Raw genomic sequence first — 25,026 nt, 5'->3', positions numbered from 1 at the left:
CCGGACCCTGCATTCACTATATCCAGTTTCCCCGGACCCTGCATTCACTATATTCAGTCTCCCTGGACCCTGCATTCACTATATCTGGTCTCCCACAGTACACACAACATGGAAGTGCAATTATTTTAGTAAATATAAACTGCTAAATACCTTTTCTCATCAGCAGTTAAAGCAGTATTGTGACTTCAGCTGAGCACTGGTTAAAGCTTTTAGGAGGAGTTTTCTTTCTGCTCTAGGAGGATGCAAAACCCCTGACTTCTGCCTGGACATTGCTGATTGGCCCTGTGCTGATCATATGCACTCTCCCAAGAAAAAATAAAACCTTTATAGCAATACACACTAAATTGAGCATGTCCAGAAGGGCTATGGGTTCAGTCTGCTTTATCAGCGGACATTTGAACAAGAGGAGGGGCAGAGAAGACAGGATCAAACAGCCTTTTTACACAATGCAGAGGATTAACCCCTTAGGTTCCACAATGAGTATAACAAGCATGCTTTACTGCATCTACAGACTGATTGTACTGTTGTGGGTTTAGTAACACTTTAACTAAATTATACACCATGCTGTTTTTTTGAGGTTTTTATCTGATTAATCGAAACAATAATTGGCCAACTAATTAATTATGAAAATAATCGTTAGTTGCAGCCCTAATACATATAGTGCATGTCTTCAGTACATGTTTTATTTCTTTAAAGACCCTGTAAGTACACACAAATACCTGCTGATCTGTCAGAAATGTACTCTGCACTTAATCCTTATTGTGTGCCTACATCACACATATTTTTGGACTACCGTATATACTCGAGTATAAGCCGACCCGAATATAAGCCGAGGTACCTAATTTTACCACAAAAAACTGGGAAAAACTATTGATTCGAGTATAAGCCGAGGGTGGGAACACCAGTGGGAAGAATCGTGCCTCATCATTGGTGTCAGTGGGAGGAATAGTGCCCCATCATTGGTGTCAGTGGGAGGAATAGTGCCCCATCATTGGTGTCAGTGGGAGGAATAGTGCCCCATCATAGGTATCAGTGGGAGGAATAGTGCCCCATCATTGGTATCAGTGGGAGGAATAGTGCCCCATCATTGGTATCAGTGGGAGGAATAGTGCCCCATCATTGGTGTCAGTGGGAGGAATAGTGCCCCATCATTGGTATCAGTGGGGGGAATAGCACCCCATTATTGGTGTCAGTGGAATAGTGCCCCATCTTTGGTGTCAGTGGGAGGAATAGTGTCCCATCATTGGTGTCAGTGGGAGGAATAGTGCCCCATCATTGGTATCAGTGGGGGGAATAGCACCCCATTATTGGTGTCAGTGGAATAGTGCCCCATCTTTGGTGTCAGTGGGAGGAATAGTGTCCCAACATTGGTGTCAGTGGGAGGAATAGTATCCTATCATTGGTGTCAGTGGGGGGGTGGAGGAAAAGTGCCCCATCGTTGGTGTCAGTGGGGGGGAAGAAAAGTGCCCCGTCGTTGGTGTCAGTGGGGGGGGGGGAGGAATAGTATGCCATGATTGGTGTCAGTGGGGGGTGGAATAGTGCTCCATGATTGGTGTCAGTGGGGGGTGGAATAGTGCCCCATCATTGGTGTCAGTGGGGGGGGGGAGGAATAGTGCCCAATCGTTTGTGTCAGTGGGGGGGAGGAAAAGTGCCCCATCGTTGGTGTCAGTGGGAGGAATAATGCCCCATCATTGGTATCAGTGACACCAATGATGGGGCACTATTCCTCCCACTGACACTTGCTGACCCTGTTCCAGTATGGTGCTGCTGCAGCCAGCATATGTGGTTGCAGCAGCACCTAAGCACGGCACACTTACCTGCATCTCCTTCACTCGATTTTCGCGGGGCCGCTCAGCTCCGCCTCCTCGCCGGTGATTGGCCGCCTGTGTGCCTTTCCTGAGCTACAGTTCTGGCGGCCAATCACCGGTGAGAAGGCGGAGCCGAGCAGCCGCGCGAACATCCAGTGGACGAACCGAATGAAGGAGCAGCCGCGCTTCCTGGACCGGATCGTCGTGGGACCGGAGCCAGGTAAGAGACAGCAGCCCCCTGCCCACCCCTGTACTTACTGTAGTTTCCCTTCTGTTGGAAGGGGGGGGAGCCATCTGCAGACGTTGACTCGAGTATAAGCCGAGGGGGCCGTTTTTCAGCACAAAAAATGTGCTGAAAAACTCGGCTTATACTCGAGTATATACGGTATATGGGGGGAAAAGAAAAGTCCTGTAAGCCGCACATCACTGCAAGGCCCTGTGTGTATGTATGTAACAGCCTCCACCCGGGCTGCAACCAGGCCACACCCCCAGCATTTTTCACTCTGTCCCTGGAGTTTAGTCATGGGGATTTTTTGTGGACTGAATGGTGTCAGTCCCACCCAGTGCTAAACTACTCAACCACTCCCACCCTCAGATCTCTACAACAAAGAAGTTAAGCATTCTGTATTCCAAAAAATAGAAATGCCAAACAGGCTTTTTTGAGATAACACAAAATGCTTCCAATGATATATTTAAAGTAGAACTTTTGGCCTTAAAAGAAAAATGGCGGAAAGGCAGAAATTTTAATGTAGAAGAGACATGCAATGTCTGTTCTACAGTAAAGTTACCTACCTGCCTGTCTGCCCCATATAGGGAGCCACACACACGCAGCTCACCGTACAGATCTGGTAATGCCGAATCTCACTGAACCACGCATGCACGGGAGTGACGTCATCCCTGCCCAACCAAAGAAAGCGGCCAGCGGTCGAGACGCAGAAGCCACCCGCCGGAAGATGTCACTGGGCGGGAAGCTACAGGACACCGTATCGCTGAAGCCGAGATAGGTATGGTTCTGTTTTGACAGACCAAAATGGAAAAAATAAAAGTTCACCATAAGGGCTCATGTACACTGCAGCTGATAAACTCACGTTTAGGAGCTGTTCAGTGTTTTTTCCAGCAGCCCCTGAACTCACCCTAATGTTTTCCTATGTGTCCATGTACACATCGTTGTTTACAGGCATTATGAGTTTACAGTCGTTATTTTGAACGCACCAAACTTGCGTTCAGCAGTCGATTTTATCAGCGTTTTAAACGCAAAAGCGGTAGATCTCATTTATAAGCGTTTGCATTTGATATTTTTTTTAACTCTTCCAGTTCCCGATGCTGTCCAGAGTCTTTTCATCATGAAAAATGCATGCAAAGCATTTTCAAGGTGCTCAGATGGACAAAACACTGAACACAGGATGTTCCTACTAAACTTGTCACACATTGTAATGACCAATTCACACCTCAGACCTCTCCCACCCTTGGAAACAAAAGATATGTTAATGACCATTCACACATCAAATTCCTCATGAAGACCCCCTGCCAGGTGGCCTTAATGACTCCCCCCACCAGACACCTTTCCCACCCTTGGAAACAAAAGAAATGTTAATGAACAACTCACACCTAAGCTAACCTCAACACATACTGCTGTCTCTGCTTCTACTCTCTGTATTTCTCTGAAACAGTCTGAAATAGTTAATAATTTACCACTTTTCAGTGCATTCTGGGCATTTGGGAGCATCTCCTGTGTTTATCTTTAAAAAATGCTTCTAAACGCAAACGCACATAAACGCGGTATGCAAACGCGGCTAAACAGACTTTTTTTAACTTACATTTTCCAGCAGTCCGTTTCCATCGTTCAGAAGTGTCCCGTGTACATGGGGACTAAGGGTTTAGATACACTTCAGGATTGTGGCTAGAGATCTTATCTCCATTTTATAGAATATAGAACATTTGGTAAATAAAGGTGCGCAATCACAGCAGGCAAGAGTGCCTGTATATGTGCCATGCACACCTGTCCTGGTTTTCTTTGGATGCATGTGATTTCACTGGAGGCAAAGCAAGTCAAGCACAGAAAATCCATATCTTTTTACAGTATCTGCCTTTCTGTCTGCTCAGTTTAATTGAAATAATTACCTTTTTTTTTATGTTACTATCCTTTAGTGAAAAAAAAAAACAACTTTTAAATGACTGTAGTTTCCCTGTTTGTACAGCACATTTAAATTTCATTTGTTGTATTATGAGTTCCTCATACTGTGCTCTGCTTGTCATTGAAGGTCATCCGGGAGGCAGCAGTTCACTCCAGCTGGGAAATATAAAGCTGATGGAATCCTAGAAAGTGTAAGATTACTGCTGAGATGAGTCTATCATTTAATAACCATAATCAAAGAATAGTGTCACGCTCCACTAACAATCGCAATCTATAATATCAAATATGTGAATAAAATAAATATATAAACAATAGACCAGCATCCAATTGAAAGTGACAATGCAATCACGCTGCTGCTGCATACATGTCCTTAATTCATCCGTGATTTTGACATTTCTTCTAATGGTGTGATACGAAGTGATTAACGTGCAGTCCACCAATCACAGAAAATGTGTACACCTTCACCGGCTGTGCTCTCACCTGGATTATATGACCAAACCGTTAACCACACAAAGGTCTCGTACAGCGATCTCCGGACACAGTGGGCACCGGATCGCAGTGCCGCGCGCTCCCAGGGAGTGCACACAGGCTTAAAATGTGGGTCGCCGTTTCTGAACGGCAACCCGCTCCTGCACTGCTCCCGTCCGGCCGTTTATATACATGGGCCGGACGGGAGCAGTGCAGGAGCGGGTTGCCATTCATAAACAGCGCCCGCATTTTAAGCCTGTGCACGCTCCCTGGGAGCGCGCGGCACCACGATCCGGTGCCCGCTGTCCGGAGATCGCTGTACGGGACCTCTGTGTGAGGCCTTGATCATGTGATCACTGGCCAATCAGTGATCACATGAATAGTAGTAAGCAAGATGTCTCTTACGACATCATTGCTTACTACATGTGAAATCTGTGAATGATCACAGAGATCACATGGTACAGGGCTATTCACAACAGCCTTGTACCATGTGACAAGCTGTACCATGTGACCGCTGTCCGGAGATCGCTGTACGGGACCTCTGTGTGAGGCCTTGATCATGTGATCACTGATTGGCCGATCAGTGATCACATGAATAGTAGTAAGCAAGATGTCTCTTATGACATCATTGCTTACTACGTGTGAAATCTGTGAATGATCACAGAGGTCACATGGTACAAGGCTATTCACAACAGCCTTGTACCATATGACAAGCTGTGACCAATCACAGCTCACACAGTATTTCTCAATGGCTGCAAGAATGCAGTCACAGAGGAGAAATGATTGCTTTTACAGCCTTCATCACCCCCCACAAGTAGTACAGTGTCACTATGGTGACAGTGTACTGCTAGGGTGACAGTATGTTAAAAAAAAACCCATAAATAATATAAAAATGTAAAACAAAATTTAGAAAAATTATACATTTTGGTTATAAACTAATTTGGGATATTTTTTTTTTTTACTAAAAAGATAGCTGAATACATTTTGGCCAAGATATATGAAGAAAGATTAATTATTTGCAAAATTTTATAAGAAAAACACTTTTTTAAAAATTTTTTGGACTTTTTCATTTATATAGCAAAAAAAAATAAAAATCCCAGTGGTGAATAAATACCACCAAAATAAAGCTTTATCTGTCTCAAAAAAATGCTAAAAAATTCATATGGGTACAGTGTTGCATGACCGTGCAATTGTCATTCAAAGTGTGATAGCGCTGAAAGCTGAAAATTGGCCTGGGCAGGAAGAGGGGGAAAGTGTCCGGACTTAAAGTGGTTAAGTGAGGTCATAAAAGGCTTGTGTCCCTTTAATTGGACTTAGAGGTAAATGTATGAGATGATCCCTGGGTGGCACAGTGGCTTAATGGTTAGCACATCTGCCTTGCAATAAATGGGTCCTGGGTTTGATTCCCGACCATGGCACCTCCTGCATGGAGTTTGCATGTTCTCCCTGTTCTTGCGTGGATTTCCTCTGGGTGCTCCGGTTTCCTCCTATATTCCAAAGACATGCTGGTAGGTGAATTGATTCCTGTCCAAATTGTCCCTAGTATGTGTATGTATGAATGTGAGTTAGGGACCTTAGATTGTACACCCCTTGAGGGTTAGGGACTGATGTGAATGTACAATATATATGTAAAGCGCTGCGTAAATTGACGGCGCTATATAAGTACCTGAAATAAATAAATGTTCCCTGGAGGTGGATGGATAAATGGATGGATGGACAGAGTTATCCCTTTTCCCAGTAGGGGGTCTCCTCACTTCCTTAGGAACGTTTCCTGGAAGTGGATGGATGGAGTTATCCTTCTTCCCACTAGGGGGTCTCCTTGCTTTCTTAGGATTTTTTCTCCATAGGTGAAAGTGCCATGTAATGTAAAAAATATATATAGTGCTTTATCTTCTTTTTTTTAAAAAAAAAAATTTTATTTAAAAAAAAAAAAAAATTATTAAACAAAATAGTGCACTCACATAAATTTTAGGTTAAAATCTCTTTACGATGTAAAAAATAGGATCCTCAATGTGTTTTCCAAACTGCAGTATACTTGCTGTGTGTTGCCGTTAAGCGTCGTGACATCAGAGCCCCAGTTAATAACCACTTGCCCTCCGGACGATTCACCCCCCTTCCTGACCAGGCCATTTTTTTGCGATACGGCGCTGCGTTACACTAACTGACAATTGCGCGGTCATGCAATGCTGTACATAAATAAAATTTATGTCTATTTTTCCCCCACAGATAGAGCTTTCTTTTAGTAGTATTTGGTCACCTTTGCGCTATAAATGAAAAAACACCCTACAATATTTTTTACTTTCTGCTTTAAAAAATGTCCAATAAAAAAAATATAAAAATCAAATTTCTTCATAAATTGTATTCTGTTACATATTTTTGTTAAAAAATCCCAATACGCGTATATTGATTGGTTTTTGCAAACGTTATAGCATCTAAAAATGGCTGTATATATACTAGATTTTTTTTTTTAATACTACCAATGGCAATGATCAGCCACTTCTACGTGGGACTGCGACACTAATGGCCATACATGGGTTGAATTCCAAATGAACTTTCTTTAGAAAATCAGAAATTTTGTAATCCGGTGGTGCCACCATTGATTTTGAAATTCAACCAGCCAAGCCTTCAATTTCTTCTCATGTTGCTACAGAAAAGAATTTTCGTGTCCAAGAATTTTCTTTTCTTTCCAGGACACAGCTCTATATTTCTCCCATCATTGATTCGAAATTTGTTCGTTTTTCAAAAAATTTCTTACATGCCCGATCACTCAAATCGATGGTCACACGAAAATTGCCAGTTTCTGTGACCCACTAATGGTTCAAAATTTGAACGAAAATTCTTAGAAAAGATTTTCGAAAGAAAATTCTTTTGGAATTCGACCCGTGTATGGCCGGCTTAACTGACACTTTGTGGGAACCAATGACACTAATACAGTCATCAGTGCTAAAAATATACACTGTCATTGTATTAATGCCACTGGCTGAGAAGGGTTGGACATCTAAGGCGATCAAAGGGTTAATTGTGTGCCTAGCCAGTGGTTTTGTGTGCACTGTGTACTCTGTAAATTAGGCACTTTTATTTTCTGAACAAACCTAACAGTTTGCTGTTGACATGACACAGTCCTGCTTTGTTTTACAGTTGCAAGAAAAAGTATAAGGTCAATATGGTTGAGGTTATTGCTGCCAAAGGAGGGCCAACCAGTTATTAAGTCCAAAGGTTCACATACTTTTTCCTCCCTGCACTGTGAATGTTTACATGTTATGTGCAATTAAACCATGGCAACATCTAATGTTTGTGTAGTATTATGTTCAGCAGACTGTGTTTTTCTATTGTTGTGACTTAGATGACGTTCAGAGCACATTTTATGCCCAATTCATGCAAAACTCCACGTAATCCCAAGGGCTTCACATACTTTTTCTTGCAACTGTACACAATCAGAGCTGTGTTATGTCAGTGTCAAGTGCCAGCGCTCATCTATTGGCCAGCACCTGTTGATTGACTTCTGCTGTGTCCAATCACAGCATCAGCGGCAGGCGGGCGCCCCCCTGTGGCGAAAGTGCAAAATGATGTTTATGTACGTGATTTTGCACAGAACGTCCGCCCTGTAGCAGTAAATCAGCTATAGGGGCAGAATTCAAGTGGGTATATACATATAGGGGGTTATTTACTAAAACTAGAGAGGGCAAAATCTGGTACAGCTCTGCATAGAAACCAATCAGCTTCCAGGTTTTATTGTCAAAGCTTAACTGAACAAGATGAAGTTAGAAGCTGATTCGCTGCCATGCACAGCTGCACCGGATTCTGAGTGCTCCAGTTTTAGTAAATACTGTATCTCCAATGGTATATGAGATAGCTGTTTAACCCCCCTGGCTGTATTCCTGAGTGTAGCTCGGGGTAACGTTTCAGTACCAAAAGCGGTAACCCCGAGCTACACTCGGGCTTACCATGCGGCGTTGCTCCGGGATCTGTTCTTCTCTTACCTTGTCCTGCGCTCCCGCTATGTCCCTCCTGTAGTGTCCCCTGCAATGTGCTTTGGCCGATGCCGGCATCTGTCTTCTGGGTTCCGTTCCCTGCGACGTCGGGACGTACGGCGGGAAATTTGAAAATGACATAAAGTGACATTCACTAAATTCACTAAAATCACATAGTAAAACATTCCTGTATCAAACCATTTCACATACATTTTGTCCCGACTGCTTTGTCCGGCGCCCTGCCTGCATTTTTACTGTTCTTTCTGCCTGGAAACTGAGAAACGTCCATGGCGTCCAAAAAGCGTCCCTTTAGGTCAAAATGCGGTTTAGACCGGCTAGAGAACAGCGATAGTAAATCAGAACCACTTGCAGAATTGAGTGATAATGATTCGTGGGGGAAATTCCTCATCAGACACTGAAAACGATTCTGCGACTTTGCTCAGTGATGTGCGAACTTGGCGCTCTATTTCACATTTCAGTGTTTTTGGTTTGATTATATTATTGAATTAAATTTATTATTATTACATTTTTATTTTTTTATGATTATTTATTAAATTATAATTTATGATTTCGTGTTTCAAATTGTAACATCCCCGGGATGTTTACTAGACTCTTGTTCGGACAGATTTCAGTGAGTTATTCCTAAAAATAACAGGCCTACAATAAAAAAAATACATATTTCCATGCAAAAAAATGTACCGCTTTGAGCACAGAAATATGGACATAATCAGACCGCTTGGGAGGTTAAAGAGTCTCTCAGGCAAAAATAAAAATCACTCTGTGCATAATTTCTGACGTTTCTCATATATGTACATGTAGTGTGTGTGTGTATAAAATAAAAAAAAAAAACAAAATGACCCATATACAAATAATAATAATAATAGAAAAAAATAATAGTAATAAATTCTGACACTGACTATCCATTTGCAAAACTATTAATATATTTCTAATGTAATTCTATGTAAGATCAATATAAAGTAAATATACTTATGAGAATGAGAGCATCAATTACATTGTATTATTCAAAATTTGGAGCAGTATTTGTAGATTAGTCAACATTTCTTTTGCCACTGTTTCACCTACATATTCCGTCTTGTATTTCAGCTCATCTTGTACAGCTTTAAAAAATATGAAGATCTTTTGACTTTTCTTCAGCAAAATCCTAATCAGGTAAACATTTTGTGTAGCCTTTTTTACTTTCACAATGTGAATGTCTTTTTGGATGGACAGTGTACACTCTGGTTTCAATAAAAATGTAAAATTTTCCCTTTACTTTGGATCAATTCTGTGTAAACCAATGAGATTAAAAAACCAAAGCATATAAGTGGATGACCAATATAAAACCTTGTCTAGAAAATATACACAACACCATTTCCCCATTCCTATGCTCCACCCAACCCTGATGCACACCCACCTCTGCTCATCTCAGCTTCAAGGCCATTCATCAAAGGAAACTGCAAGCTGCTCACTAGAAAATAGTTGCAGATTAAAACTTTGTAAATACACCTTCCTCTCCAGCTTCTCTAGACCATGCAGACCTTGTCCCCTCATTGTGACACCTTCACTTGTTCCTGAGAGGATCCCTGTTGTGGTCAGGCTTGGAGACCAGTAGCTATGGCAGTAGAGAGGCCCCCACTGACCAACTGGATAAGCAAACAAGCAGATCACCCTGGTGGATGACACTGGCTCACCGGAGATGTGGAGTCTAAGTACTGATCGGTATTCACAAGAGCTCTTGATGGTGAAGATGGGTTTTGCTAAGTGTCAGCACCATGTCCTGGTCCTCCGGTTTCCTAGTCCTCCGGTTTGTCCCACCAGGTGGTGTGCAAGTCAAGGTTCAGTAGCAGATATAGATGGTAAGGCATAGTCAGTAAACAAGCCAAAGGTTGGTAACAAGTGGTTGCAGGTTGGGATCAAGCTGAAGTGTAGTCAACGAACAAGCCAAAGGTCGGTAACGAGTGGTAGTGGAGATGAGGACAGCTGTAGATTTGAAAAGGAGCAAGATATTGGATAGAGAGAGCACAACAATCTGGCAAACAGGAAGTGAAGAGCCATGGCTTAAATCATGGAGTTTATGGGAATTGCTAAGGGTTCAATGCTCACCAGAAACAAGAGACAAGGCAAGACAGTCCAAAGTATCAGACAGAGAGCTGTCCAGCATCTCAAGTGGTTCAGCAAGAAGAGCCACTGCCGGACGCAGCAGAGGTTGTGGGTTTCGGATCCTATTCCTGACAACCGAACTGGTGGGCAGCCAGTAGAAAGTGTCCATGTCCTCCTGGCAATAATGTGGGCATCCAAACAAGGACCTACCCACTTTGCAGTTTAGAAAGGTAGATGACATGAGACTTGACATGTCATTTGACCAGGAATCTGGGCAAGTAAAAGGAGTGTATGTAATCTAGCATGGTGATTTAGTTGGGAGGGGGTGCCAGACAAAGGGAGGATTGGAGCATTTGCTACCCAAAGATCAGATTTAAGATAAAAAGGCTACAATAATAACCCAAAACGTGTGATTACTTACAATATATGTTACTTTTCCTTAAATTCTAGTTTGAACGTGGGCCTTTTGGTTGCATTCTGCTGACAGTGTCTTCTGTCTTCTCAAGATCTATTGATCTGTAAGTATATACCATTTCTGAACATCAATGTATACTGTATTAACCCCCCTGGCGGTATTCCCGAGTGTAGCTCGGGGTAAAGTTTCAGTACCACAAGCGGTAACCCCGAGCTACACTCGGGAATACACTACAGCATTGCTCCGGGATCTCTTCTGCACTTACCTTGTCCTTCGCTTCCGTGATGTCCATCCTGCAGCGTCCCCGGCCATCTCCTCTGGCCGATGCCGGTATCCGTTTTCCGGAACCGGCGGGAAATTCAAAAATTTTAAAAGTGACATTTACTCAATACACTAAAATCTCATAGTATTCCATTCCTGTATCAAACCATTTCACATACATTTTGTCCCGAGTGCTTTGTCCGGCGCCCTGCCTGCATTTTTACTGTTCTTTCTGCCTGGAAACTGAGAAACGTCCATGGTGTCCAAAAACCGTCCCTTTAGGTCAAAAGCGGTTTTAGACCGGCTAGAGAACAGCGATAGTAAATCAGAACCACTTGCAGAATTGAGTGATAATGATTTGTGGGGGAAATTCATCATCAGACACTGAAAACGATTCTGCGACTTTGCTCAGCAATGTGCGAACTTGGCGCTCTATTTCAAATTTCAGTGTTTTTGGTTTGATTATATTATTGAATTAAATTTATTATTATATTATTATTTTTTATGATTATTTATTAAATTATAATTTATGATTTCGTGTTTCAAATTTTATCATCCCCGGGATGTTTACTAGACTCTTGTTTGGACAGATTTCAGTGAGTTATTCCTAAGAATTACAGGCCTACAATAGAAAAACAACATATTTCCATGCAAAAACATTTACCACTTTGAGCACAGAAATACTGACATAATCAGACCGCTAGGGAGGTTAATGTGTTAACAGAATATTTTGTGTAAGCGATCAGTAGATACATGGGAAAGGTATAGCTGGATTTATAACAGTTGTTGGCCATAAACGCACTGTAACTTCACAAATACTTGTTGTTTTCACTGATTATCACTGCTGACCCTCCTATTTTAACAGCACACATTTTTACTATTGCTTACACTGATTGTGCCCTCTGTTTACAGGGTCCAGAGAGACTTTGATGTTCCCACTAACTGCCTAATTGGTGCTCATGCTTATTGTACACAAGTAAGTCATTAACCACTTGCCCTCCAGAGGATTTACCCCCCTTAATGACCACGCCTCTTTTTGCTACTCGGCACTGCACTAATTCAACTGATAATTGCGCGGTCATGCAATGCTGCACCCAAACGAAATTTATGTCCTTTTTTTCACACAAATAGAGCTTTCTTTTGGTGTAATTTGATCACCTGTGCGCTTTTTATTTTTTTTTTTCACGCTATAAACAAAAAAAGGCCAAACATTTTGAAGAAAAACAATATTTTTTACTTTCAGCTATAAAAAATATATAGTAAACTCAAAGTTGGTTATAAATTTAGGCCAAAATGTATTCTGCTCCATGTTTTTGGTAAAAAAAAATCCCAATAAGTTTATATTGATTGCTTTGTGTAAAGTTATAGCGTCTACAAACTATGGTATAAATACTGCAATTTACACCATTTTTCTGCTATACAGCGCTGTGCTAGTTTAACGGACAATTGCGCGGTCATGCAATATGGTACATAAATACAATTTACATCCTTTTTTTCCCTACAAATTGAGCTTTCTTTCAGTGGTATTTGATCGCCTGTGCGGTTTTTATTTTTTGCGCTATAAAAAAAAGGCTGACAATTTTGAGAAAAAAAAACAATATTTTGGACTTTTTGCTATAAAACATGTCCAGTAAAAAAAAAAAATGCAACAATCAAATTTAGTCATAAATTTCTGCCAAAATGCATTCTGCGACATGTCTTTGCTAAAAAAAATCCCAATACGTGTAAATTAATCGGTTTACGTGAAAGTTATAGCGTTTACAAATGGCGAGAAAGATACTGGGATTTTTATTTATACTAATAATGGCGCCGATCAGCGACATATGGCGGCAATCAGCGACATATGGCGGCGACCAGCGACTTATGGCAGGACTGCGGGACTGCGGCAGACATTTTGACACTGGGGGGGGGACTGACTTGGGGTCACTGACATCCCCAGTGACACCAATACAGTGATCTGTGAAAAAAAAACACTGAAACTGTACTAATGTCACTGGGGAGGAAGTGGTTAACATTTTTAGAATTTGCTGTGTAAGGGGAGTGTTTTACTAGGGGGCGGGGGTGTGTACTGGACGGGGGGAGGGAAGGGGGAGCTGATCGAGGGGAGAAACTCTGCAGCTTCTCACAAGCTGTCAGAGAACTGACACAGAACAGGGCTATGTGTAAACAATGCAGCCCTGCTCTGTGTCAGCGATCACCGTCAATCGCGGGAAAACGGCCGGTAAAAACCGGCCGTGACCCGGTGGCTGACACCCGCTGCTGACACCCGTGGGACAGGTAGGGCGGGCGCACGCCTAGCGCGCGCCCCCTACCTGTTTTGAAGGCAGCCGTTTTAAAACGTGCTTTTGCCTACGAGTGCCGCCCTGCCGCCGTTTATATGTGGTGGCTGGGCGGCAAGTGGTTAAAGGGCATCGCTGACAAGAAATACATCACAAAGTCTTGTTCACACCATACGTGAATGGAAATTGAGGGGCAGAATTCACTTGCAGAAACATCAATTTACATAACTTTTCATGCATGCGTCAATGTGTTTCATATCCGTTGTAGATTCCTGTGCACAAAAAAATCTACACGTGATACTAGTGTTGTGATGTGAACAGGGCACATAGAAAACAATTGATATCCTTGTGCCCTTGCAGAACGTATGCAGAAAAACAGACACCATGGTGTGAACGAGCCCTTAAAATAAGGGACTTCGGACAGAGCATGGTTCCTGTATGTCCTATAATGTGAGGCCGACACAAGAAGGTCCATTTAGTGACCTGAACCTTGGTGCTACATACACACTAGAGCAGGGGTTCTCAAACTTTTTTTTTTTTTTTAAATAAAGGGCCAGTTCCTGGTATTGGTGTTTTGGGTCAATAAGACTTCCCCCCACATTGGTGTCATTGGCCCATTAACTGACACCCAGGCATTGCTGTTTAGTGTAACTTGTAAGCTCCACATCCTGTGCTGCTCCTCATGGTGGCATCCTGTCTGGGACTATACAGGCCGGGGATCACTTCACCAGTTGTAGCTGTAATAAAATGCTGGGTACTAGACTCACAGCCATCAAGCATGCTTCTTTGGATAGACCTGGTAATGAACACTTTCTTACGCAAGTTCCTTGTGGTCATCGCTTCTCACTCATAGTAGCACTGCCCTATCAGTACCAACCAGCAGGTAATCTTGTTGAAGGTGCATTTGGGCGGGGCCCCTTTGGGAGGCGTTTGGGCGGCATTTTTCATCCACTGGTCTCAGTTTTTTTTTCTTTATTAATTTTTGTTTCATCATTTTTGTCTGAGATATATGAGAAATCGGTGGCTGTGTTCACATAACAATTTTTTCTTAATATTTCCTTGCGGTTTTTACCTCACATGGATCATACATCATGCCTTCTTGAGCACTTCTGAAGAAGAGATTTTTGTTGATCTCGAAACGCGTCAAGTGCGAACCATGCACGATCCATGATTAGACTTGCAATACCATCTCTGATAACACAGCCGCAATATGTATTGTAGCTTTATATTTATTTTTGAAGATTGTAAAAATACAATTTCATAGTTTTTTTATAAAAAATCTTTTTTGAATTGTTGAAATTTATCATACAAGTAAATTGTAGTAAATTGTCCCACCAAAAAAGAGGACTTTTCCCCCCCGGGTACTGGACCTCACTGCAATTCAGTCCCCCTCACCTGCTATCACTCTGCACAGCTGAAAGCTGAACTAGCTGAATGTCTGAAATGAAGACTAGAGCTCCCCCTGCTGGCCATATAGAAGACCACGTAGGATTGATATGCAATGTTTTATGTTTTACTAAAGAAAAACTATTTACATGTCAATCATGAGCACAATAAAACAAAAGTTGTACTAAACCGCTATACACTACCTTTAATGGTGTAGTCACAATGGAACATGAATGGCATCATATATTTATTTATTTATTTCAGGTACTTCTATAGCGCCATCAATTTACACAGCGCTTTACATATACAGTGGGGCAAAAAAGTATTTAGTCAGCCACCAATTGTGCAAGTTCTCCCACTTAAAAAGATGAGAGAGGCCTGTAATTGGCATCATAGGTAGACCTCAACTATGAGAGACAAAATGAGAAAAAAAATCCAATCACATTGGCTGATTTGGAAAGAATTTATTTGCAAATTATGGTGGAAAATAAGTATTTGGTCAATATCAAAAGTTCATCTTAATACTTTGTTATATATCCTTTGTTGGCAATGACAGAGGTCAAACGTTTCCTGTAAGTCTTCACAAGGTTGGCACACACTGTTGCTGGTATGTTGGCCCATCCTCCATGCAGATCTCCTCTAGAGCAGTGATGTTTTGGGGCTGTCACTGGGCAACACGGACTTTCAACTCCCTCCAAAGGTTTTCTATGGGGTTGAGATCTGGAGACTGGCTAGGCCACTCCAGGACCTTGAAATGCTTCTTACGAAGCCACTCCTTCGTTGCCCGGGCGGTATGTTTGGGATCATTGTCATGTTGGAAGACCCAGCCACGTTTCATCTTCAATGCCCTTGCTGATGGAAGGAGGTTTGCACTCAAAATCTCATGATACATGGCCCCATTCATTCTGTCCTGTACATGGATCAGTCGTCCTGGTCCTTTTGCGGAGAAACAGCCCCAAAGCATGATGTTGCCACCCCCATGCTTCACAGTAGGTATGGTGTTCTTTGGATGCAACTCGGCATTCTCTCTCCTCCAAACACGATGAGTTGTGTTTCTACCAAACAATTCTATTTTAGTTTCATCTGACCATATGACATTCTCCCAATCCTCTTCTGGATCATCCAAATGCTCTCTAGCAAACTTCAGATGGGCCCAGACATGTACTGGCTTAAGCAGGGGGACACGTCTGGCACTGCAGGATCTGAGTCCCTGGCGGCGTAGCGTGTTAGTGATGGTAGCCTTTGTTACGTTGGTCCCAGCTCTCTGCAGGTCATTCACTAGGTCCCCCCCCCCGTGTGGTCCTGGGATTTTTGCTCACCGTTCTTGTGATCATTTTGACCCCACGGGGTGAGATCTTGCATGGAGCCCCAGATGGAGGGAGATTATCAGTGGTCTTGTATGTCTTCCATTTACTAATTATTGCTCCCACAGTTGATTTGTTCACACCAAGCTGCTTGCCTATTGCAGATTCAGTCTTTCCAGCCTGGTGCAGGTCTACAATTTTGTTTCTGGTGTCCTTCGGCAGCTCTTTGGTCTTTACCATAGTGGAGTTTGGAGTGTGACTTTGAGGTTGTGGACAGGTGTCTTTTATACTGATAACAAGTTCAAACAGGTGCCATTAATACAGGTAATGAGTGCAGGACAGAGGAGCCTCTTAAAAAGAAGGTACAAGTCTGTGAGAGCCAGAAATCTTGCTTGTTTGTAGGTGACCAAATACTTATTTTCCACCATAATTTGCAAATAAATTCTTTCCAGATCAGCCAATGTGATTGTCTGGATTTGTTTTCTCATTTTGTCTCTCATAGTTGAGGTCTCCCTATGATGCCAATTACAGGCCTCTCTCATCTTTATTAGTGGGAGAACTTGCACAATTGGTGGCTGACTGAATACTTTTTTGCCCCACTGTATATTGTACATTCACATCAGTCCCTAACCCTCAAGGGGCGTACAATCTAAGGTCCCTAACTCCCATTCATATACAAGGGCCAATTTAGACAGGATGCAAAATTATTTGCACGTTTACAAGTTCCTTGGGAAGAGATGAGGTTCCTTCTTCTTATGTTATGTTTATCAGTCTCACAATAGGATGATATTTCTGCTCACTTGGAAATCTGTGTAACATAAAACAAATGGTGGGCTTGTTATTGATCTCTGTTCAGTTCTTTTAATCAATGGGTTGTATGTGTTATCAATAATCACAGGAGCTTGTCAATCTCATCCTGGGAGGTAGAGCCGTGTCTAACGTGTTCAATGACATCATGGAGCTTGATTCTGGGAATGACAACACCACTGTTCTAAAAGGGGTCTCCAGCCGCAGTGAAATTGGCTTTCTCTCCCTCTTTGAACATTATAGCGTGTGTCAGGTAAGTACTTCATTCTCCTAGAATATAATTTTTCGGGCAGAGGAAAAACACTGGGCCCCACCTATGGGAAAGTCTGCAGCACAAACTGTATTATGTGTTTATTAGCATGACTCTTTAGGCTGCTTTTCACTTGTTTCCCAGATTATCCTCCACTAGTTTACTGAAAACAGCCTAATGTTTATAGAGCTCAGTAGCTGAAGCTCAAATTTACAATGAGTCAGAACTCATCCCTCACAAAGTTTGTTTACTCTGGAATACATTAATCATTACAGGTGTTTATATAGTGGCAACTATTTACACAGCACTTTACATATATTGTACATTCACATCAGTCCCTAACCCTCAAGGGGCGTACAATCTAAGGTCCCTAACTCACATTCATACATACACATACTAGGGACAATTTAGACAGGAGCCAATTCACCTACCAGCATGTCTTTGGAGTGTGGGAGGAAATTACAGAACACTTCCACCTCTCATCATCTCTATAACATAGAGGGGGTGTTCTGTAGCCCTCAAAGGTGAAATGTGTAGGGCCCACAACACTGCTTGGAAGTTCAGTGCAGCATTGCTTAACAGCTCAAACAGGAGCACACTGAATTTTCGGCAGGTTAAAAGGTATTTTTCTGTACTTGCAGTATTTTACCGGTACAATAATGTTTTATTTAGTAGTCGTGACAAGATACAAGTAAAAGAATGGGGTCCCTCGCACTGGACCATTGTAGAAACAAAAGGGATACAAATCAATAAGTAAACAAACTAGCTCATCACAAAAAAATTCCTCACGAGGGAGTAAGAACATCCAACCAGGGGCGTATTTACCACAAGGCAAACAAGGCATTTGCCTAGGGCTGCATTTTTCAGGGGGGGGGCGGCACCACCCTACTGGAAGAAGGGACAAAGGAAGGGACACATGCGGCTTGGGGACCAGATGGGATCTGAGAGAGACTGCGGGCTGCGGTCTCATTCCTCTGGATGTCCAGAGCTGTGAAGGTGAGTGTCTTTCTCGCTCTCGCTGGGAGGGGAGTGGCCTGTGTATGGGGGCAATGGTAGAGGAAGGCTCTCTCGGGTGGGGGGCAGGGGTGTTGTTGGTCAATGAGGCTCTCTCCAGGGGTGTTGTTGGTCAATGAGGCTCTCTCCAGGGGTGTTGCCTAGGGCAGCACAAATCCTAAATACCCATCTGCATCCAAAGGCTGATGCCAGGAGTGTCTGTGTACATTTGAGGGATTAATAACATTGGTGTGAGTGAGGATGGTGAGGGGAAGGATACTTGCAGTATTTTTAATCCTGAAGTATTTTGCCTTCACTGATTTCTCCCTCCTCTCCTCGTTAACATGCTACATTACATTTGAAATACAACTTTTCTATTCTCCTTACATACCTCATTTTAAATGCAGTGATGTAGTCACTATGACTTTGTGCTTCTCTATGCAATACGAGCAGATCATGGCTGTTGGGAAGGACAGGCAGGCTGCTGTACATAGCTTCCTCAAAACATCACAGCACCCTGCCTCAGTACTCCTCTTAGAAGCCCTCAGTCCTGATGTAAGCAGTGGGTTGGCTCTGGGAGGAGTTATGCAAATACCAATATGCCTTGATACCCTGGTGCTCAACCTGTGGCCCAGGGGGCGCATGTGGCCTTTTGGCACTTTTTGTGCAGCTATCGGAGCTCCTGCAGACACTTATCTGTGTTTTCCCTAGAGCCCTGTTATAGCAGTGATTTCTAGCAGTCTCATGTAATATGTATGTAGTCAATAACTTTATCCTGAAGTATGTCCCCAGTTTCCAACAACTCTTATAGCATGCTTACAGTCTCCTGCAGCAAGAAGGCAGTCTCTGACCATCTCTTGTATCACATTTGTGTCTCTGATTATCTCTTGTATCATGTCTGCAGTCTCTAACCATCTCCTGTATTATATCTGCAGTCTCTGACCATCTCCTGTATCATGTCAACAGTCTCTGACCATCTCCTGTATCATGCCTGCAGTCACAGGCCATCTCCGATATCATGTCTGCAGTCTCTGACCATTTCCTGTATTATGTCTGCAGTCCAGACCATCTCCTATAGTATGTCTGCAGTCTCGGACCATCTCCTGTATCATGTCTGCAGTCTCGGACCATCTCCTGTATCATGTCTGCAGTCTTGGACCACCTACTGTGTCATGCCCACACTCTCGGACCATCTCCTGTGTCATGTGTGCAGTCTTTGACCATCTCCTGTATCATGTGTGCAGTCTTGGACCATCTCCTGTATCATGTTTGCAGTCTCAGACCACCTCCTGTGTCATGCCCACACTCTCGGACCATCTCCTGTGTCATGCCCGCACTCTCGGACCATCTGTATCATGTGTGCAGTTTCTGACCATCTTTATATCATTCTCATAGTCTTTGACTATATCCTGTTATGTGTCTGCTGTTTCTGACACTGATTATTCACTGAATTTTATGTGCGGCCTGTTTGGTGAGGTCGAGGGCTGCACTTTTGAGGCTCCCCATATCTAAACACCAAAATTTGCCCACCACACCTTGATGGGCGGATGTCAGTCTGGAGTAGTAGGCATTCCTAGGCAGACTATATTTACATGCACACCACCCTAGGTAACACCCATATGTGATTCTGAAGCTCCATGATGGAAAGAACCTAAATCCAGTGAACGTAAGGGACCTACCTGGGATAGTCCGGCTGGGAAGGTAAGTGCTGAATGATGACACATGTCCTCCAGCCAAATAATGAGATGGGCTTTACCTGACTTGCAGCACTTTCTAATGCACATTGTGAGACGCTCAGAGTAAGCTATTACAGTCCAGGAGAGGAGCCGGTACAATAGACAAGACTACAGGGAAGGTCTTACACAGCTTTAAAACAGACCTAACATTACATATATCTTCTTTTGATGTCCTTTAAATATGGTGTCATTGTAACACTTCCAGCTATTCAGGCAGAGTCTGGCAGCTTTAACCCCTTCCAGTCCGGACACTTTCACCCCCTTCCAGTCCGGACACTTTCCCCCCCTTCCAGTCTGGACACTTTCCCCCCCTTCCAGTCCGGACACTTTCACCCCCTTCCAGTCCGGACACTTTCATCCCCTTCCAGTCCGGACACTTTCCCCCCCTCCAGTCCGGACACTTCCCCCCCTTCCAGTCCGGACACTTTCCCCCCCTCCAGTCCGGACACTTTCCCCCCCCTCCAGTCCGGACACTTTCCCCCCCCTCCAGTCCGGACACTTTCCCCCCCTTCCAGTCCGGACACTTTCCCCCCCTTCCAGTCCGGACACTTTCCCCCCCTTCCAGTCCGGACACTTTCCCCCCCTTCCAGTCCGGACACTTTCCCCCCCTTCCAGTCCGGACACTTTCCCCCCCTTCCAGTCCGGACACTTTCCCCCCCCTTCCAGTCCGGACACTTTCACCCCCTTCCAGTCCGGACACTTTCACCCCCTTCCAGTCCGGACACTTTCCCCCCCTTCCAGTCCGGACACTTTCCCCCCCTTCCAGTCCGGACACTTTCCCCCCCTTCCAGTCCGGACACTTTCCCCCCCTTCCAGTCCGGACACTTCCCCCCCCTTCCAGTCCGGACACTTTCACCCCCTTCCAGTCCGGACACTTTCCCCCCCTTCCAGTCCGGACACTTTCACCCCCTTCCTGTCCAGGCCAATTTTCAGCTTTCAGTGCTATCACACTTTGAATGACAATTACGCGGTCATGCAACACTGTACCCATATGAATTTTTTAGCATTTTTTTTTAGACAGATAAAGATTTATTTTGGTGGTATTTATTCACCACTGGGATTTTAATTTTTTTTGCTATGTAAATTAAAAAGTCCAAAAATTTGAAAAAAAAGTGTTTTTCCTATAAAATTTTGCAAATAAATAGTATTTCATCATAAATATTGGCCAAAATTTATTCCGTTATCTTTTTAGTAAAAAACAAATTACCAAATTAGTTTATAACCAAAAATTATAATTTTTAAACACTTTTATTTTTTTTATATTATTTTTTATTTTATTTTTTTTACATACTGTCACCCTAGCAGTACAGTGTCACCATGGTGACACTGTACTACTTGGGGGGGGGGGGGGGGTAATGAAGATTTTTTTCTTTTTTTTACACTGATTGCTTTTACACCCATAAAGGCTGTAAAAGCAATCATTTCTCCCTCTCTCTTGCTGCATTCTTGAAGCCATTGAGAACTACTGAGTGAGCTGTGATTGGTCACAGCTTGTCACATGGTACAAGGCTGTTGTGAATAGCCCTGTACCATGTGATCTCTGTGATTATTCACAGATTTCACACATAGTAAGCAATGATGTCACAAGTGATATCTTGCTTACTACTCTTCATGTGATCACTGATTGGCCAATCAGTGATCACATGATCGGGACCTTGTACAGAGGTCCCGTCCGACGATTGGTGTTCCACTGTGTCCGGAGGACACAGCGGGCACCAGATCGCGGTGCTGCGTGCTCCCAGGGAGCGCGCACAAGCAGGGTGCGGGGAGGCCGTTTATAAACGGCCACCCGCCCCTGCAGTGCCACCGTCCGGCCGTTTATATGCAATGGCCGGACGGGAAGTGGTTAAAGCATAAAATATGGGAAAATGAGCATGTATTGCAAAAGTGTACTAAGTATTTTTATTTTTTATGTTTTCCTTAGCCATACGCTGTAAAAAGTAACCTTCTTTTTTCCTTCAGGTTGGTTCCTATCTCAAGACCCCGAAGTATCCTATCTGGGTGGTCTGCAGTGAGAGTCACTTTAGTGTCCTATTTTGCTTGAAGAAAGATTTGATCAGCGACTGGAGAGCGGAACGAAAGTTTGATTTATATTACTATGACGGACTGGCCAATCAACAGGAGGAGATTTGCCTCACGATTGGTGAGTTTGAAAATAAATTATATTACTTTAACCACTTCAAGTCCAGACACTTTCACCCCCCTTCCTCTCCAGGCCAATTTTCAGCTTTCACACTTTGAATGACAATTGAGCGGTCATGCAACACTGTACCCAAATGAAATTTTTTTGTATTTTTTTGAGACAGATAAAACTTTATTTTGGTGGTATTTATTCACCACTGGAATTTTTATTTTTTTGCTATATAAATTAAAAAGACTAAACATTTCGAAAAAAAGTGTTTTTCTTATAAAAGTTTGCAACTAAATAATCTTTCTTCATAAATTTTGGTCAAAATTTATTCAGCTATATTTATTGGTAAAATAAAAGCTCGAAAGCTGTGTACTAACGATCCGATTATCGGACGATCGATCCTCGTACGAAAATTTTCTTAAAGTGTGTACAGGGCATTAGGTTTGCCACACATTATACAATTTTCCTGTGCAATTTTCATTTATATTTACCAAAACCATATAACATGAGGTTAAATCTAAACACTTTCAATCAAACAGTTTATTCAGAAAATTTTTTTACATTTTTATTCAATTTTTTTTTAAATTATTATTTGTTTTCTTTACATACTGTCACCCTAGCAATACAGTGTCACCATAGTGACACTGTACTGCTTGTGGGGGGCTGATGAAGATTTTTTTTTTTTTTTACACTGATTGCTTTTACAGCCTTTATGGGTGTAAAAGCAATCATTTCTCCTTCTTTCTGGCTGAGAATTACTGTGAGAGCTGTAATTGGTCACAGCTTGTCACATGGTACAAGCCTGTTGTGAATAGCCTTGTACCATGTGACCTCTGTGATCATTCACAGAATTCACAAGTAGTAAACAATGGTATCAGGAAGTGACATCTTGTTTACTACTGTGCATGTGATCACTGATTGGCCTGTCACTGATCACATGAATCGGAACCTCACACTCCGGTCCCGTACATCGATCTGTGGGCACATATCGTGGTGCTGCACGCTCCCAGGGAGCATGCACAGGCAATGGATGCGGGAGCACGTTTAGAAACGTCCCCCCGCATCGGCAACGCTCCCATCTGGCTGTTTATCGGCAAGGGGCCGGACGGGAAGAGGTTAAAATAACTATCACCAACTGATAAATTCCTGTAGAAACATTACTTTCAGGAGTGTTGATCTCTTGCTCCCCTACAGCGCCAGCTGGCTCCTCCCACGCACCTTTACAACTCCCATCGTGTTTATACTGTTTTCTGGGGCTCAGAGAGGTTTTCCTTCTCTTTTTATCCTGTTGATAAGAGTTTTACTTGACAGGAAGTGAGGAAAAGTCAACAACAGGGACACAGACAAATAAAAAATCTCAAAATGTAAAAACACAATAGGAGCACCAGATCAAATAGTGCAAGAGTCCAGGCAACTTTAATAATTCATCATATGATCACATAAAACATCCAGTGCATTTCAGGGGCTCAAAACATTCCCCCTTTATTAGGGCATGCATATTGCATGTGGTTAAAGAACTTAAGGGATCACCAGGATATCTTGATATAACAGTGATGTATGTAATATTTTCAGAGGTAGGCCCCTTTCACACGGGAGGTAAAATTTTGGCGCTGGAGAGATGGGGTTAAATCTTAGCGTCCCATTAGTGGTAGGGAGGTAGTCAGTTATTGGATAGCACCATCATGAGGCAGCACCCTATAGAGTTAACCTGGACTCTGTATTGGAAAGTAAGAGAGAGAGGGGCGCCAGACTAAGTGCAGTATTGACAATCATTTATTGCACACAATGGTATGTAACTTACTAGATGCAAGTAGGTTATAGGCATGGATTAAATATGGATGTCATCATGATGGAGTTCCAAAGGCAGAGAGGAGAGGGTGGATGGACATCTGGGGGCCACGGCTGTGGTGGAAGCCAGGTCTCCTGACTCACATCGAGTCCTCTGCAGTGTGTACAGGCTGTGTCTCGTGCGGAACAAGGCTGGAACGCAAATGGCCGCCGGGCGGAAGTGACATCACTACGGGAACATAATACCGAAAGGAAGGAGCGGTAACGCGTTTCAAAGGTCAGAGGTCTGACGAAGAAGCAGCAGCTTTGAAACGTGTTACCGCCCCTCCCTTGTGGCATTACATTCCTGTAGTAACGTCACTTCTGCCCAGAGGCCATTTGCGTTCCAGCCTGGTTCCGCACGAGACACAGCCTGTACACACTGCAGAGGACTCGATGTAAGTCAGGAGACCTGGCTTCCACCACAGCCGTGGCCCCCAGATGTCCATCCACCCTCTCCTCTCTGCCTTTGGAACTCCATCAGGATGACGTCCATATTTTATCCATGCCTATGACCCACTTGCATCTAGTGAGTTCCATACCATTGTGTGCAATAAATGATTGTCAATACTGCACTTAATCTGGCGCCCCTCTCTCTCTTTTTATCTTCCCATTCACATGGTCAGACTCTGTTTAGATCAGCAGGGAATCTGTTCGTTGATCCCCTGCTGATCAGAGCAGAGTATGCAGATAACAGGTCCATGTCCGCTCAGTTTCTGCAGCGCGAATACAGACAAAGCCCACTCTGCTCCATGGGCAGTCGGGAGTACACGGACTTCCATTTTTTTTTTTTTTTTTTTTATCATCCTAGATTGGATTGAAGGTAGGTGGTTGTAAATGGACACAAGTCCATTATATAGCCTCCGGTACATAGGGGTGAATGGAGGGTGTAATCAGGTCTGCCTGAAAAACTGACAGGTGGACCTGATCAGGCCCTTTGTGTGGAGGGAGCCTGACCCTAGGTTCACATCTGTGTGGGTGGTGCTGCTGCGGATCTGCACGAAAATCCTTGCAGCCGCACCACCCGCACAGAAATGCAGACATGCAGGTGGGTGCCATTAGTTCTACTGGCACGCCGCCCGCACTGGAAAATGCAACTGTACTGGGAACCGAGGTTCCCGTGCGGGCTGCGTTTTCAAAAGAAGTGCTGGGACTT

General features: G+C 43.3%; 1 protein-coding gene across 3 annotated transcripts in view; it reads left to right on the top strand.

Annotated features, from left to right (window-relative positions):
* The window catches only part of MINDY4 (MINDY lysine 48 deubiquitinase 4), a 128,750-nt gene that overhangs the window by 93,328 nt on the left and 10,396 nt on the right, over nucleotides 1-25,026 (top strand). For all 3 annotated transcript variants that reach the window (XR_016315178.1, XM_089691242.1, XM_089691241.1), the window contains exons 11-16: nucleotides 4,070-4,133; nucleotides 9,486-9,551; nucleotides 10,932-10,999; nucleotides 12,070-12,133; nucleotides 17,025-17,186; nucleotides 21,875-22,055. Coding sequence is in view for 2 of the 3 variants with exons in the window: in XM_089691242.1 (XP_089547368.1) it covers nucleotides 4,070-4,133; nucleotides 9,486-9,551; nucleotides 10,932-10,999; nucleotides 12,070-12,133; nucleotides 17,025-17,186; nucleotides 21,875-22,055 (605 nt within the window). In the remaining variant the exon portion in view is untranslated. The remainder of the gene's footprint in view (nucleotides 1-4,069; nucleotides 4,134-9,485; nucleotides 9,552-10,931; nucleotides 11,000-12,069; nucleotides 12,134-17,024; nucleotides 17,187-21,874; nucleotides 22,056-25,026) is intronic.

The sequence above is a fragment of the Staurois parvus genome, unplaced genomic scaffold (genome assembly GCF_062004578.1).
Source record: "Staurois parvus isolate SC_StPar_1 unplaced genomic scaffold, SC_StPar_1.0 ptg000557l, whole genome shotgun sequence".
Taxonomy (NCBI): domain Eukaryota; kingdom Metazoa; phylum Chordata; class Amphibia; order Anura; family Ranidae; genus Staurois; species Staurois parvus.
This window is presented reverse-complemented; position numbering and strand designations above follow the sequence as displayed.